Source organism: Hibiscus syriacus, unplaced genomic scaffold (genome assembly GCF_006381635.1).
Source record: "Hibiscus syriacus cultivar Baekdansim isolate YM2019G1 unplaced genomic scaffold, ASM638163v2 tig00112789_pilon, whole genome shotgun sequence".
Classification (NCBI taxonomy): Eukaryota; Viridiplantae; Streptophyta; class Magnoliopsida; order Malvales; family Malvaceae; genus Hibiscus; species Hibiscus syriacus.
In genome coordinates, this window is record NW_024063402.1 from 70,121 (window position 1) to 88,380 (window position 18,260).

General features: G+C 35.4%; 1 protein-coding gene across 1 annotated transcript; it reads left to right on the forward strand.

Moving 5' to 3' along the window:
• The first annotated feature begins 1,050 nt into the window (after window positions 1-1,050).
• On the forward strand, window positions 1,051-3,590 carry LOC120183527 (probable protein S-acyltransferase 16). Its single transcript, XM_039188202.1, has 7 exons — window positions 1,051-1,278; window positions 2,417-2,482; window positions 2,698-2,796; window positions 2,866-2,897; window positions 3,074-3,143; window positions 3,278-3,355; window positions 3,435-3,590. Exons 1-7 carry the CDS (start codon window positions 1,051-1,053, stop codon window positions 3,588-3,590), a joined length of 729 nt encoding a protein of 242 aa, XP_039044133.1.
• Window positions 3,591-18,260: the final 14,670 nt, after the last annotated feature.

The window sequence follows — 18,260 nt, forward strand, 5'->3', positions numbered from 1 at the left end:
GGATTATAAATTAAATATATTTTTGAATTTTTAAATTTCCAATAATAGAGATAATTTATAATTAATAAGTACCAATTTTGGGCGTTGTGGGGGTGCTAATCATTCCCCAAACGTAATCGACCACGAATCCCTTTTTATTATTAAAAGGAACGAATCTTTGGTTAAAAAACAGATTAGTTTATCTTTTAACTGATGTTTTCTTAAAAACTCTTTTAAAAGATAAATTTTAGGTATTTGACCTACCTAACCCAAAAGGCCGGTAGCGACTCCCAAAACATTTTAAAAACCATTTATTCACATCACTTTTCTCGCCGAGTAAAAATTTCGTGCCCGGGCGAAAACCGGTTACGACAATAAGATTTAAGGAGAACATATTGAGAAAATTAATTATTTGAGGTCAAACTTATAAAAAAAGGAAATCATGGGTGTAAAACTCGACTCGACTCGCAAAATTGATTTTTTTTACTCAACTAGATTTGGGAAAAACTTGACTCAATTGAATTCGAATTGTAATTTTATAAACTCAACTCGAAAAAATTTCAAATTCAATTCGAGTTGTAAAATACAACTCGAATAACTCAAAATTTTTAATAATTAGTAGATTGATTTTCAAGTTTAAGTTGAATCCCTATACTTTATATGGTTTATGTAAATCACATATAAAAAATACAAAAAATGTATATATGTATTTTATATGATTGTAAAATATCATTTAAATTAGAATTAAATAATTTCATAATATTATAAATATTTCTAAATTAAATTTAAATAAAAATTTAAAAATTTGACTCGACTGGACTCGACTCAAATTTTATAAAACTGACTCTACTTAAAAAAAAGTTCAAATCAATTGAGTTATAACGGCAACGATCCATTGATATAAACAGTTGTTTAGTGATACAAACTTCCCAAAAAAAAAACTCCAATCTTTATTTTCTTTTGAAAAAGGATCCACCTAGACATCAGCCAGGACCAGAGACGCCGTCATTTTTCAACGCCGACACCTCCACCACTCGCCTCGGCATTGTAGAGAAAAAAACGTTTAAAATCATGAACCGAGGCTTTATCTTTTGGGTGCCTGTAACGGTTGTTGTTTCCTCCATCGTTTTCGTTTATTTTTCTACGTTGTTTGTTTTCATTGAGAGGTGGTTCGGTCTACTGACCTCACCTGGTATCATGAACGTCGTCTCTTTCACTAGTTTCACCGTCATGCGTGCGCTAAATTACATCTTTGCAATCACCATGGATCCAGGTCGGGTGCCGTCTACTTTCTTGCCTGTTGGGAAATAAACGAGTAAACGAGTTTTATTTTCCAACAACTGGTAATCAGAGCTTTTGGTTGTGAATTTTGTCAATTTTTTACGAGGTTACTATTTATTACTATTCACGTGAATAGTGAATTTCGTGAATAGTGAATTTCGTGAATAGTAAAAAAAAAATTTCGGCGATTCGAATTTGTCGACGGAGGTGTTCTAATACACGGTGGTTCACAAGAATTGTCAGAAACGATCCGAACGAAGCCAGATTCGATTGGGAGCGATGACTGCAGACGAAAGAAAGGTGAAAATTGAAAAGTTCGATGGTGCGGACTTTGACTTTTGGAAGATGCAGATTGAAGATTTTCTGTACCAGAAAAATCTATATCAACCTTTCTCAGGAAAGCAACCAGAGGGCATGAAGAATGAAGACTGGGCTCTTCTCGACAGACAAACCCTCGGAGTTATCCGACTGACGTTATCCCGCAATGTTGCTTTCAACATAGCAAAGGAAAAGACCACGACGGATCTTATGGAGGCTCTCTCCAGTATGTATGAGAAGCCATCGGTCTCAAACAAATTTCATTTGATGATGCGATTATTCAATTTGCAGATGGCAGAAGGGGCATCAGTGGCTCAACACCTAAATGAACTCAACATAATCACAACCCATTTGAGTTCAGTGGAAATTGAATTCGATGATGAAGTTCGAGCTTTAATTCTCTTATCATCTCTACCAGACAGTTGGAATGCTATTGTTACAGCAGTCAGTAGCTCGTTGGGAAACATCAAATTAAAATTTGACGATGTTCGGGATCTAGTATTTAGTGAAGAAATTCGACGGAGAGAATCAGGTGAAACATCAACCTCCTCAGCCTTGCACACGGAGTCTAGAGGGAGAACTTCATAAATAAATTCAAATAGTGGCAGATCGAAATCCCAAAACCGAAAATCATTTCTTTCTCCCAATACTAGAGAGCTTTCTTGTGAGTAGTGAGTGCTTTGTAAACACTTGTAAATTTTTCTCTTAGTAAAAGATCTGCAGCAATTCGGAGACGTATGCATAATTGACTGAACTCCGTTATCAATTTCAGGTATTATTTTTCTGCTTTTATTTCGTATTCTCACTAATCTGGTTATAGTTAAATTACTCGTACAAGTTTTGTTTTCCAACATTGCCCGACTTTGAAGATTCCAGTTTTGTTGTACATGAGATCCAACGCAAGGTACGCTTATGGGTTTTTTGTTTTGTCATGTATGTTGAGGTTATTCTTATTTCTTTTTGTAACATATTTTATAAAGTCTGAACAATTGAATGAAGTTGGCTTGCCCTATTTGCTTGGATTTGCCTTGTATTCAGAAACTGATTTTAATTGCATCTCTTGTGAGTCAAAATGATCTCAAAAATAATCCACGTGTCGTGTTTGGAGTGTTGTTGTAGGGAGGGGACTTGACATATTGCCCGAAGTGTTCGCATTTCAAACCTCCCCGTGCACATCATTGTTTTGTTTGCAAGATATGCCTTTTGAGAATGACATGTGCAATCTTTCATGATTCAAGCATGTCTAAAATGTCCTCAATACTAAAAAGTGTTCTTCTTGATTATAAGGACCGCCACTTCATTTGGATAAATAATTGTGTGGGACATGCCTAGGGTTTTAAATCACGGTCCGAAAACATGATTTCGTCCACGAAATAGCGATTTCGCCACCGTCCGAGTTACCCGCAACACCCGCAATAGCGCCCAATAGCGTCCGCGATGGACATAATCACATTAAACTCGAAATGACCAAAAACACGACCTCAATTTAAAACTCTGGCCATGCCAACTACAAGGTCTTCTTCATCTTTCTTGTATATGCCGAAATCGCTTGCATCTATTCTCTGGTACGTGAAAGCTATTTTCTTTTCCCATGCTTGAATTTGGCATCTGCAATGGTAATGGGGTACCCCAGTTGGATTCTGATGAGATAATTTCATCTTTTTCTTCTCATATATTTTCTTATTCTCTAGAATGTCAGGTTTTACTTGTGGGTAGTCTAACTAATGATTCCCAAAGCGATGAGCGGCAGAGTACAGTCTCTTTCGGAATCATATATGTAATGTCGATGATTTACCAATGTCCTAGAGCTAGAACTTACCTTATTTGTGGTATGCTTACTAGTTTGTGTTTTTCAGGTTGTATTTGGACTGTTGCTACTTCCCCTGAGTCTGGCTTTAAGTGTTCTCTTGGGTTGGCATACCTACCTTATTTTGCAAAATAAGACCACAATTGAGGCAATGAGGATTCTCTTTGCTGAATTTATGCTTATTTTTAATCTGATTCCCACTTAGAATGATTGTTTACTTATTTAGTTTTTAATTTTAAACCTGGCAGTATCATGCAGGGCACGCCTACAAACATCCATTGTTGAAAATTAAAAAAACACATTAGCAGCTGGCTGTTTGAAAAATTAGGGGCTGCTAAATTTTTTATTATTTTGTAATAGGGATAATTACAAAATTAAGTCATTGAACTTTAAGGTATTTACAAGATTAGTTCCTAAGTTTCAACTATAAATACCCTAGCTCATTTAGCTTCAAAATCATCCCAAAATCCCAAATCATTTATTTCTCCCAATACTAGAGAGTTTTCTAGTGAGTAGTGAGTGTTTTGTAAACACCTGTAAATTCTCTCTCTAGTAAAAGATCTGCAGCAGTCCGAAGACGTAAGCAAAATTGGCTGAACTCTGTTATCAATTTTGTGTATTATTTGACGATGTTCGGGATCTGGTACTGATCGAAGAAATTCGACGGAGAGAATCAGGCGAAGCATTAACCTCCTTAGCCTTGCATACGGAGTCTAGAGGGAGAACTTCAGAAATAAATTCAAATCATGGCAGATCCAAATCTAGAAGGGGAAAATCAAGAACGGGAAAGAAAGATTTTACCTGTTATAGCTGCGGTAAGAAGGGTCACTTTAAAAGAGATTGTCGAGCACCGAAGAAAAATACCGGTGCATAGGAATCTGCAAACGTGACAGAGGAGACAGGTGATGTCATGATTCTAAGCGTCAACAGTCTGATTGAATCATGGATCTTGGATTAAGGGGCATCTTTTCACTCCACCCCATGCCAAGAAATAATGGAGAACTATGTCAGTGGTGATTTTGGGAATGTTCATCTAGCTGTTAATGAAACCTTGAAGATCGTCAGAAAAGGAGACATCCGAATAAAGTTGCCAAACCAGACCACCTAGACGCTGAAAGGAGTGAGACATATTCCTGGCCTCAAAAGAAATCTGATTTCTGTAGGACAGCTTGATGGAGAAGGTTATAGTACAACCTTTTCAGGCTGTGAATGGAAGATTACCAAAGGAGCACTCGTCATTGCTCGTGGTAAGAAGACTGGTACTCTCTATGTAACCTCAAACTTAGAGAATATCATTGCTGCAGCAGATGCTGATGAAAAATCAAACCTATGGCACCAAAGGCTTGGTCATATGAGCGAGAAATGGATGAAGACACTTTTATCAAAAGGGAAGCTGCCGGATCTAAAGAGTGTAGATGTCGGACTATGCGAGGATTGCATTTTTGGTAAACAAAAGAAAGTCAGCTTTGCAAAGATTGGTAAGACACCCAAGGCTGAAAAGTTAGAGTTGGTTCATACTGATGTATGAGGACCATCTCCAGTTCCATCTCTTGCAGGCTCATTATATTATGTCACCTTCATCGATGATTCTACGAGGAAGGTGTGGGTTTATTTTCTGAAAAAGAAATCAGAAGTCTTTGATACCTTCAGAAAATGGAAGGCCATGGTGGAAAACGAGACTGGTTTGAAAGTCAAGTAGTTGAGGTCTGATAATGAAAGAGAGTACAAAAATAGAAGATTCAGAGAATTTTGCGCAAATAATGGGATCAAGATGGAGACAACAGTTCCCATGACACCACAGCAGAATGGCGTAGCGGAGCGCATGAACAAAACTCTGAATGAACGTGCCAGAAGCATGAGGATACATGCCAGATTACCCAAATTTCTATGGACTGAAGCTATCAACACTGCAGCTTACTTGATCAATCGTGGGCCCTCAATACCCTTGGATGGTGGAATACCGAAGGAAGTTTAGAGCAAGAAAGAAATAAACCTTTCACACTTAAGAATATTTGGTTGTATTTCTTATGTACACATAAACTCTGCTGAAAGAAGTAAACTTGATGCCAAGTCCAACAAATGTGTCTTTGTTGGTTATGGTGGTGATGAGTTCGGTTACCGGTTTTGGGACTACGAAATTTGAAAGATCATCAGAAGCGGAGATGTCATTTTCAATGAGAATGTGATGTACAAAGACAAGTCAACTGTAGAATCAAGTAGCTCCAATACCGAAGCTAAAACAAAGGAATTTGCTGAGTTCGAGGAGATTTATGGAAATGATGTTCATATCAATCCTGAAGCAGTTCAAGAAGAACCAAGCACACTATAACTGAGACGCTCCTCCATAATTCCTAAACCAACCCAACGCTATTCGCCTTCTTTGCATTACTTGTTGTTGACTGACAATGGTGAACCAGAGTGCTATGATGAAGCAATGTAGGTGGAGGATTCAGTCAAGTGGGAGTCTTCCATGAAAGATGAGATGGACTCGCTTATGTCAAATCAGACGTGGGAATTAGCTGAATTACCACCAGGCAAGAAAGCGCTCCATAACAATTGGATTTATAGGATCAAAGAAGAACACGATGGGAGCAAACGCTACAAAGCAAGATTGGTTGTCAAAGGTTTTCAGCAAAAAGAAGGTATTGACTACAATGAAATTTTCTCTTCAGTCGTGAAACTGTCTACAATCAGACTGGTGTTAAAAACTGTAGCTGTAGAGAATATACATCTTGAGCAGTTAGATGTAAAGACAACTTTCCTTCATGGTGATTTGGAGGAAGAAATCTATATGAGGCATTCATAAGGCTTCATAGAGGCAGGCAAGAAAAACCTGGTATGCAGGTTAAAGAAGAGCTTGTATGGTTTAAAACAAGCTCCTAGACAGTGGTACAAGAAGTTCGATAACTTCATGAGTAGTAGTGGTTTTACCAGATGCCAAGCAGATCATTGTTGTTACATCAAGAAGTTCGACAACAACTTCATTATTTTATTGTTGTATGTTGATGACATGCTTGTTGCAGGTTCAGACATGCAAGAGATTATAAACTTGAAGCAAAATTTGTCGAAGCAGTTTGCTATGAAGGATCTGGGCGCTGCAAAGCAGATTCTTGGGATGAGGATCAAGAGAGACACAAAGTCGGGGACTTTGATATTATCACAGGCTGAGTACATCAACAAAGTACTCTCCAGGTTCAATATGCAAGATGCTAAACCAGTAAGTACACCTTTAGGTGTTTATTTCAGAATCTCCAAAGAACAGTCACCAAAGACGGAGGAAGAACGTGCACACATGGTGAAGGTGCCGTATGCCTCAGCAATTGGAAGTCTGATGTATGTCATGGTTTGTACTATACCAGATATTGCTCAAGTAGTGGGAGCTGTTAGCAGGTACATGAATAATTCGGGCAAGGTACACTGGGAAGCAGTCAAATGGATCCTCAGATATCTGCGAGGTACCACAAACAAAGCACTTTGTTTCAAAGGTGGAGATACAATACTAACAGGCTATGTAGATGCTGACTTAGCCGGAAATGTTGACATTATAAGGAGCACTACATGGTATGTCTATACTATAGGAGGAACCGTAGTGAGTTGGGTTTCTCAACTACAGAAGATAGTTGCTCTCTCCACAACTGAAGCAGAATATGTCGTTGTTACGGAAGCCAGCAAGGAGATAGTCTGACTCCAAAGTTTCTTGGAAGAGTTAGGCAAGAAACAAGAAAACAATGTCTTGTATTGCGATAGTCAAAGTGCTATCCATCTAGCAAAGAATCCGTCTTTTCATTCCAGGACGAAGCACATACAATTGCGATATCATTTTATCCGCTCTCTTCTGGAAGATGGGATTTTGAAACTTGAAAAGATCAGTGGAGCTCAAAATCCGGCAGACATGTTGACAAAGACGGTGACTACGGACAAACTGAAGTTGTGTTCAGCTTCAGTTGACATGCTAGAGTAATAAGACCAGAAAGCTACTGCATCGATCGAGGTGTGAAGAAAGATTAAAATCAGTCTTCAAGTGGGAGATTGTTGAAAATTAAAAAAAAAACACATTAGCAGCCGACTGCTTGAAAAATTAGGGGCTGCTAAATTTTTTATTATTTTGTAATAGGGATAATTACAAAATTAAGTCATTGAACTTTAGGGTATTTAGAAGATTAGTCCCTAAGTTTCAACTATAAATACCTTAGCTCATTTAGCTTCAAAATCATCCTAAAATCCCAAATCATTTCTTTCTCTCAATGCTAGAGAGTTTTCTAGTGAGTAGTGAGTGTTTTGTAAACACCTGTAAATTTTCTCTTTAGTAAAAGATCTGCAGCAGTCCGGAGACGTAAGCAAAATTGGCTGAACTCCGTTATCAATTTCGGGTATTATTTTTCCGCTTTTATTTCGCAATCTCATTAATCTGGTTTTAGGGAAATTACTCGTTACTCGTTTCTCGTTTATTTCCCAACATCCATATGATCTTGGTGCCTACGAAAATCTAATAACGGTAATAACTAGAACCGATACTGCACTCCCAACTTCCTTGTATGCCAAGGGATGAAAGAAGCTGCATTTGTGGTTTTACTAGACTATACCATTAGGCCTTTTACATTGATGAACATGAGAGAAGTTTTGGCGTTTTTAGCTTTCTGAACGTGAATAACATACTTTATTTGGTACCTGAGAATTTCAGGTATTGGGTCCAAGGATTTTGTGCTGGATATGCCCCACAACAAAGCGCGTAGGCGATGGCTTCCAGTTTCGAACAGCCAGCCCATGAATTAGAAATGGGATTAATGGGGTTTATTCACAAGTTTTTGTACTCTGACACCTTGCCTTGTCCATAAAGAGTGTACAAGTATGGATGCAAATCAAGTGTACCCACCTTGTATAAACATCTCTTGTAGCTAAATACAAAATTCTCTCATACATTCCGAATCAATTTTGGATCGGATATGAACACAACACAGTAATAATGTGTCAGCGTGATCCACTAGAATCTTAGGGGTCTATCCCTTTCTTTCCTAACAAAAAGCAACTCTCCCCTCATGCAGGGGCTTCATTCTTCTCCAGTAGATGGCACCCGAGTTCGAGTTCCTTTCATCATCACTATATCTAACTCTTTCTTCAAGTTCTTATACTTACTCATCACATTATTACAAAATAGTCATTATTATTTTTTAAATTATTATAATTATTATTTAATTGTAATGACTATTTTATAATCATTTATTAAATTTAACGTTTATTTTTATAATATTAAAAAAATCGATGACTAAAATAATTATTTGAACATATATAATTCGGTAACATCTCATGTAGTCTATCCTGAATAGTGGTATTGGATCTAATCCAAGAGGCCTCGACTTATACAAGTGAAAGACTATATGCATAAGTTGTCGTGGGAATTGATATATGTAAATTGACATTAATTTTGTAGATTTTCTTTTTCTTTAGAGGATTATTTGATTCATATAATCTAAAAGTTTTACAACCGTATTCGTATATCTGGATTAAAAATGTTATCTTAAAGTGATAATATAGCAAGATTTAAGAATATAAAGGGTAATTTCAATATTTAAATCCCTAACTTGTAAGTGTTTTAGATCATCTTGAATATGTAATATGTCGAAATTGTAATGGATAATAGATCAAAGGTTTTAGGGTTATTTTTGTCCCTGTAGTAATTCAATTTATCAATTTCGTCTATATCGTTGTTTTGTCATATTAGCCCTCAAAGTTGTTTAGGATGTTCATCTTAGCTCTCGAAGTCCATTTTGACTAACAGAACTGTTATTCTTATGCATTTATCAACACCATCAATTTTCAGATCAACCAATATTACTGACGTGGCTTGATGATGACATGACATTTATTTAAAAAATAAATAATAAAGCATTTACTAAATACAATGATTATGGAAAAAATCCCAAAAAATTGATCTAATCCCTTATCTCATTGAAATAAATAATAAAATTTTAGAATTTTGTTCTAATGATTGAGATTAATAAATATTTTAACCTAATCACTTAATCTACAAACGTAAAAGACTCATAGTTTTGTTAGTCAAAACAGTCAACGGACTTCAAAGGCTAAGATAAATACCCTAAACAACTTCGAGGACTAAATTGATAATAAAAAGATAAGGACAAAATTGATAAATTAAGTTCACAGCATAGACGGAAAAAAACACTTAAACCTAAACCAAAATAAATAAATGTTGGTATGAATGGTAACATTTGATATCTAGTATCATTTTTAAGCTATGATAAAAGCGTGTGATCTGTCAACTAGTGTTGGCATAAGTGATTATGATTCAAGAATTTAAACTTATAAAATTAAATTTGAATTTTACCATGATTACTTTTATTGAACAATCTATAAATTTTTATATAAATCTCAATAAAATTTAAATATATTCTAACCTAGACATGAGAAACACACACCTAACCTAAATTTTATTGTACAGAAAAAAAAATAAAGGCGTGTGGTCCAATCCAAACAAATAATTATGGTACGGGGGTTGAAACAAAAGAGCATGTGGCTCACATTGGAGAATTTGCTTCTAGAAAAAGTGGTCCACTTGGTTCAGATACCGAATAAAAGGCATCCATTTTAGATTTTACTCAACAGATTACGATAGTTTTAAGCAAAGACAAGGCCGGCGTCTTTGTTTCTGCACGGGCATGTGGCTATATGTAGTGGCGGATGCAAATAATACTTACGTGTTCATTTTAAAATCCGTTCATAAATAAATTTTATTCGTATCTATTTCATATGAAAGATTCTAATAATTAATATATGTATGTCTATTCTAAAAAAAAATTCTGCATACACATGTGACTATATGCAAACCTTATTGTTGTTAATCGCCATTTGGGCGTGATGTTAGAACAATAAACTTGTGAACCAAACACCACACAGATGATAGCATAGCTGTGCCATTCCGCTCCATGGAGTTGGGATAAGCTCAACATCAAACACTGTCGCCTTCACAAGTGTTTTATTTGCAGCTTCATTTTAGCCACATGGTTTTCCAAAATCAAGCACCACATTGACATTATCCTCTCGCTTGTATATATCCAACTCTACCGTAATTGTGTTATGAATTTCAACCATTAAATTAAAAAACAAAGAAGCTATCGTTATCTCCTTCGTACGATAGCCAATGACCAAGACCATGAAAAGTAGGGATAGACAGAGGGGTGAGCGGGGAAAGTCGTGTATTCTTTAAAAATTTAAAATTATCATATATTTTAGATTTTATTTATTTAATTTTTATTAAAAATTTATTTTTATCCCCTGAAATTTTATAAATTCAAATTTTATCTCTAAAATTTTAAAAATCCAAGTTTACCCCTAATATAAAATCATGCCTACATCCATGATTGGAGAAATTGTGTCTTATTCCTCGGTGTAGGGCTCTTGTACAGTGTTTTGAAAACCGGATCGGACCGGCCGGTTCAACCGAGAACCGCTGTCTAGTCCGGTTCAAGCTACACCGGTTGAACTGCTACTAGTGAACCAGTCGGAACCGCTAAACCGTTCGAATCGAACTGGCTGAAAACCGGAAAAAACCGCCAATTTGGTTTTTTTTAAAAAATTAAACCAAACGACGTCGTTTGTTAAACGAGCCAAGTCGAACTCGAGTATTGCTGAGCTCGACTCGAACTTGAAAACTTTAAAAGTAAGCTCAACTCGACTCAAACTCACGAGCTAAAAATTATCAAGTTCAACTCAAACTCGAAATATAATATTGAAACTTTACTCAAAAAGGCTTGAACTCAAAAAAAATTTAGAAGCTCGATTGAAGCCTAAAATTCGAGCTTGATTGAAGTGAAAGAATAGTTCACTCAATGCTCACCAAAAGGCTCCATGATTTTGAATGTCAAATTACCTCTATTATTTATAGAAGTTAGTTGTGATGCTCTTCTATGTTTCTTAATCATGTAAGATTGTTTTGTTCTCATATTTTTACTCTTTAGACTTTTGTAATTCTCTTCTATGTTTCTTAGTCATGTTGGATTATTTTTTAAAAAAAATTAAACCAAACAATATCATTTTGTTATGATTTTTTAGCCCCAAATTTATTTTTTAATTATAGTTATATAATTATATTTATTATTTAATATGTTTTACCTTAAATATTATGTTGTAGTTAATTTGAATCATTTTGTTTCACTTGATTTTATGGTTTTTAACTTATATATGTTATGACTTGCTTTGAATATGACTTGTGATATAAAAACTTATTTTTTATTAAATATTTTTGGTATTTTTATTTAATTTTTTAAATAATTATGACGTCGGACCAGTTGAACCAGTGAACCGGTAGCATGGTCGGTTCGCTAACCGGTCCGGTTCTGAAAACCATGCTCCTGTATGATTCATTTAGGGTGTCACAACGGAAGGGCTATGGGCTACCAGTGGAATTGGACGAGCATTTCAGCGTGTTGCTTTTTTGGTTAAGACTTGCACAATCTGATGGGTCCTCTTTTTATTTTTCTCTATTTCGATCTCGAATAACCATATATTTGTTGGGAAATAAACTGAGTACGAGTAATTTCTCTATAACCAAATTAGTGAGAATGCAAAATAAAAGCGGAAAAATAATACCCGAAATTGATAACGGAGTTCAGCCAATTACGCCTACGTCTCCGGACTGCTGCAGATCTTTTACTAAAGAGAAAATTTACAGGTGTTTACAAAAACACTCACAACTCACAAGAGAACTCTCTAAACTCTTTAGTATTGAGAGGAATAAAAGATTTTGGAATGATTTTTAAGCTAAATGGGTAAGGGTATTTATAATTGAAGCTTAAGGACTAATCTTTGTAAATACCCTAAAATAAAATGACTAAAAATAATTTTCCCATGCCAAAAATTAAACAAAATTTAACCCCCCCAATTTTTTTTCCGAGCAGCCCATGTGCTGTTGAATTTTCAACAATCTCCCGCTTGAAGATAGATTTTAATATGTCTTCACACCTTGATCAATACAACATTATTTCTGGTCTTTTATTCTAGCATGCCAACTGAAGCTGAACACAACTTCAGTTTGTCCGTAGTCACCGTCTTTGTCAACATGTCTGCCAGATTTTGAGCTCCACTGATCTTTTCAAGTTTCAAAATCCCATCTTCTAGAAGAGACCGGATAAAATGATATCGCAATTGTATGTACTTCGCCCTGGAATGAAAAGACGGATTCTTTGCTAGATGGATAGTTCTTTTACTGTCGCAATACAAGACATGGTTTTCTTATTTATTGCCTAACTATTACAAAAAACTTTGGAGCCAAACCATCTCTTTGCTGGCTTCCGTAACAATAAAATATTCTTCTTCAGTTGTGGAGAGAGTAACTATCTTATGTAGTTGAGAAATCCAACTCACTGCAGTTCCTCTTAGAGTAGACATACCCTGTAACGTTCCTTCTGATGTTAATATTTCCGGCTAAGTCAGCATCTACATAGCCTGTCAGTATCGTATCTCCACCTTTGAAACAAAGTGTTTTATTTGTAGTACCCCGCAGATATCTGAGGATCCATTTGACTGCTTCCCAGTGTATTTTGCCCAGATTATTCATGTACATGCTAACAACTCCCACTACTTGAGCAATATTAGGCCTGGTACAAACTATGGCATACATCAGACTTCCAATTGCTGAGGCATATGACACCTTCACCATGTGTGCACGTTCTTCCTCCGTCTTTGGTGACTGTTCTTTGCAGAGTCTAAAATGAACACCTAAAGGTGTACTTACTGGTTTAACATCTTGCATGTTGAACCTGGAAAGTACTTTGTTGATGTACTCAGCCTGTGATAACATCAAAGTCTCCGACTTTGTGTCTCTCTTGATCCTCATCCCAAGAATATGCTTTGCAGCGCCCAGATCTTTCATTGCAAACTGCTTCGACAATTTTTTCTTTAAGTTTATAATCTCTTGCATGTCTGAACCTGCAACGAGCATGTCATCAACGTATAACAATAATATAATGAAGTTGTTGTCGAACTTCTTGATGTAGAAACAATGATCTACTTGGCATCTGGTAAAACCACTGCTACTCATAAACTATCGAACTTCTTGTACCACTGTCTTGGAGCTTGTTTTAAACAATACAAGCCCTTCTTCAACCTGCATACCAGGTTTTTCTTGTCTGCTTCTATGAAGCTTTCTGGCTGCCATATATAGATTTCTTCCTCCAAATCACCATGAAGGAAAGTTGTCTTCACATCTAACTGCTCAAGATGTAAATTCTCTGCAGCTACAATTTTTAACACCAGTCTGATTGTAGACATTTTTATAACTAGAGAGAAAATTTCATTGTAGTCAATACCTTCTTTTTGCTGAAAACCTTTGACAACCAATCTTGCTTTGTAGAGTTTGCTCCCATCGTGATCTTATATGATCCTGTAAATCTACTTGTTATGGAGCATTTTCTTGCCTGGTGGTAATTCAGTTAATTCTCACGTCTGATTTGACATAAGCGAGTTCATCTCATCTTTCATGGAAGACTCCCACTTGAATGAATCCTCCACCTGTATTGCTTCATCATAGCACTCTGGTTCACTATTGTCAGTCAACAAATTCCTTTTTTCAGCTTCGGTATTGGAGCTACTTGATTCTATGGTTGACCTGTCTTTGTACATCACATTCTCATTGAAAATGACATCTCTGCTTCTGATGATCTTCCGCTTTTCATACTCTCAAAACCGGTAACCGAACACATCACCACCATAACCAACAAAGACACATTTGTTGGGCTTGGCATCAAGTTTACTTCTTTCAGCAGAATTTATGTGTACATAAGAAATACAACCAAACACTCTTAAGTGTGAAAGGTTTATTTCTTTCTTGCTCCAAACTTCCTCTGGTATTCTGCCATCCAAAGGAACTGAGGACCCACGGTTAATCAGGTAAGTTACAGTGTTGATAGCTTCAGCCCATATCAATTTGGGCAATCTGGCATGTATCCTCATGCGTCTGGCACGTTCATTCATAGTTCTGTTCATGCGCTCTGCTACGCCATTCTACAGCGGTGTCATGGTAACTGTTGTCTCCATCTTGATCCCATTGTTTACGCAGAAATCTCTGAATCTACTATTTTTGTACTCTCCTCCATTGTCATACCTCAACCGCTTGACTTTTAAATCAGTCTCATTTTCCACCATGGCCTTCCATTTTCTGAAGGTGTCAAAGACTTCTGATTTTTTCTTCAGAAAATAAACCCACACCTTCCTTGTAGAATCATCGATGAAGGTGACATAATATAGTGAGCCCGCAAGAAATGGAACTGGAGATGGTCCCCATGCATCAGTATGAACCAACTCTAACTTTTTTGCCTTGAGTGTCTTGCCAATCTTTGCAAAAATGACTTTCTTTTGTTTTCCAAAGATGCAATCCTCACATAATCCGACATCTACATTCTTTAGATCCAGAAGCTTCCCTTTTGACAAAAGTGTATTCATCCCTTTCTCGCTCATATAGCCAAGCCTTTGGTGTCATAGGTTTGATTTTCCATCAGCATTTGCTACTGCAATGATATTCTCTAAATTTGAGGTTACATAGAGAGTATCAGTCTTCTTACCACGAGTAATGACGAGTGCTCTTTTGGTAATCTTCCATTCACAGCCTGAAAATGTTGTACTATATCATTCTCTATCAAGCTATCCTACAGAAATCAAATTTCTTTTGAGGCCAAGAATATGTCTCACTCTTGTCAGTTTCCAGGTGGTCTGGTTTGGCAACTTTAATCGGATGTCTCCTTTTCCGACGATCTTCAAGGTTTCATCATCAGCTAGATGAACTTTCCCAAAATCACCACTGACATAGTTCTCATGATTTCTTGGCTTGGGGTGGAGTTGAAAGATGCCCCTGAATCTAAGATCAATGATTCAATCGGACTGTTGACGCTTAAAATCATGGCATCACATGTCTCTTCTGTCATGTTGGCAGATTCCTGTGCGTCGATATCTTTCTTTAGTGCTCGACAATCTCTTTTAAAGTGATCATTCTTGACACAATTATAACAGGTAAAATCTTTCTTTCTCGTTCTTGATTTTTCACTTCTGGATTTCGATCTGCCACGATTTTAATTTCTTTATGAAGTTCTCCCTCTAGACTCCGTGTGCAAGGCTGAGGAGCTTGATGCTTCACCCGATTCTCTCCGTCGAATTTCTTCACTCAATATCAGATCCCGAACATCGTCGAATTTTAATTTTCTATTTCCCAATGAGCTGATGACTGCTGTAACAATAGCATTCCAACTGTCTGGTAGAGATGATAAGAGAATTAAAGCTCGAACTTCATAATTGAATTCAATTTCCACGGAACTCAACTGGGTTGTGATTGTGTTGAGTTCATTCAGGTGTTGAGCCATTAATGCCCCTTCCGCCATCCGCAAATTGAATAATCGCCTCATCAAGTGAACTTTGTTTGAGGCCGATGGCTTCTAATACATACTGGAGAGAGCCGCCATAAGACCCGCCGCAGTCTTTTCCTTTGCTATGTTGAAAGCAACATTGCGGGATAACGTCAGTCGGATAACTCTGAGGGCTTGACTGTCGAGAAGAGCCGAGTCTTCATTCTTCATGCCCTCTGGTTGCTTTCCTGAGAGAGGTTTATAATATATTTTTCTGGTACAAAAAATCATCAATCTGCATCTTCCAAAAGCCAAAGTCCGCACCATCGAACTTCTCAAATTTCACATTCCCTTCGTTTGCAGCCATCGCTCCCACTCGAATATGGCTTCTTTGGATTGTTTCTGACAATTTTTGCGAACCACCATGTATTATAACACCTCCATCGACAAACTCGTATCGCCAACAAAATTTTTACTATTCATGAAATTCACTATTCATGTGAATAGTAATGAATAGTAACATCACAAAAAATTGACAAAATTCACAATCAAAAGCTCTAATATCAGTTGTTGGGAAATAAATTGAGTACGAGTAATTTCCCTATAACCAGATTAGTGAGAATGCGAAATAAAAGCGGAAAAATAATACCCGAAATAGATAACGGAGTTCAGCAATTACGCCTATGTCTCCGGACTGCTGCAGATCTTTTATTAAAGAAAAAATTTACAGGTGTTTACAAAAACACTCATAACTCACAAGAGAACTCTCTAAACTCTTTAGTATTGAGAGGAAGAAATGATTTTGGGATGATTTTGAAGCTAAATGTGTAAGAGTATTTATAGTTGAAGCTTAAGGACTAATATTTGTAAATACCCTAAAGTCCAATGACTAAAAATAATTTTCCCATGCCAAAAATTCAGCAAAATTCATTCCCCAAATTTTTTTTCAAGCAGCCCATGAGCTGTTGAATTTTCAACAATATTCGAAACTCCAATTTATATTATTTCAATTTTATTTTTATAGTTTTATTATAAAAAATTCCATCCTTAAATTAATTATTTTATATTCCAGATACAATTATTATTTTTTCGAGTTTTATTATCAATAAAATATTGTATGTCATTCTTTTAATATATATATATATATACAGGTATGTATATGTATGTATTTCACCATAACGATTCTATCTAAATATATTTTTATTATTTGTTATAAATAAACGAGACAAAGCAATAATAGGAACAAGAAAAATAAGAGATATAAGAGTAAAATGAGAGAATTGTATTATTATCTCAATATGAATTGTATACAATACTTTTTCTGAGATTCATATTTATAAACTTAAAGAATATGTATAATGTAGAACTTTAACTTTAATTGATATTAAAGTTTTAATAATAAAGTATATAAAAACTCTATCTTATAGATAGATAGAGATAGACATCCACATAAATAAATAGTCATAACATTATTCATCTAATCATATTTTATAATAATTAATTTTAATTAGATATATATATATATATATATATATATATATATATATATAATTCTAAATAAGTTGAAATAATTGAGGGGAAAGAGTTAAAAATGGTCCTATCAGAAGAACCAATCCTCCACCACAATAAACCAATGTTTAATTTATTTATTTCCCAAAAACGTAACTATCTAACATATAATTTATGGATTTCCCGCTGAAAAGAAAGGACTATACTCTACATCATACACGGTCTCCCGAATTCTATTTTAATCCAAAGTTTTCCTTATTATATTTACTTCATTAATTCTTTGAATATATAATAAGTAGCGATAAGATATGAAATCAAGTTTTATTTAAGATTGATGAAAAAAAATAAAATTTGTCCAACTTGTAACAAAAACGTCATTTTTATAAAGTTTGTTTTATTAATTACATTCAAATATAACTGTGACAGATATGTTATATTTTAGTTACATAAAAATTATCTCAATAAGTCAGTATGGATCATATAAATCTTTTTGACAGGAAATTATGTTAAATTTTCTCTTTTCAAACCATACAATTTTTAATAAAACCATGAATTTATTTAAGAATTAACATGTTGAGTCCATAATTGACTATAAGAAGAAAACAAACCAAATATGAATTATTCCTCCATAATTTTATAAAAGAAAAGTAGAGATATTTTGCCATGGATGCTAACACTAGAGCCACATGAAAGCTTTAAAAATCATTAGAGAAATATCTGGAAAAGTGAAGATTTGGGTATCAAAAATTTCAATGCATGAAATTAATAAGGAAAAGATTACGAAAGTACGTTTCACAGCTCACCAAAGTACCTACTATATTGTGCTAGTAAAAAAAGATAAAAATGTAGCCCGAATTTCTGCGCAATTCTGGATTTTACTCCAACAATAGAAAAGATGGATGAATTTGAACCGTTTAAAATGGAGTGGAGACGTCCAAATTGGACAGCTAACTCGGTCGTTTCGTCTTTTTAAAGATTGTTTTTTTCCTTCATTGAGTGTAACATCAAAAATATAGTAA

Coding starts and splice junctions, on each gene's coding strand:
- LOC120183527 (XM_039188202.1), top strand. CDS start 1,051: ATGAACCGAGGCTTTATCTTTTGGGTGCCTGTAACGGTTGTTGTTTCC. Junction 1,279..2,416: donor TGCCGTCTACTTTCTTGCCT/GTTGGGAAATAA, acceptor TACTCGTACAAG/TTTTGTTTTCCAACATTGCC. Junction 3,356..3,434: donor TCTCTTTCGGAATCATATAT/GTAATGTCGATG, acceptor TGTGTTTTTCAG/GTTGTATTTGGACTGTTGCT.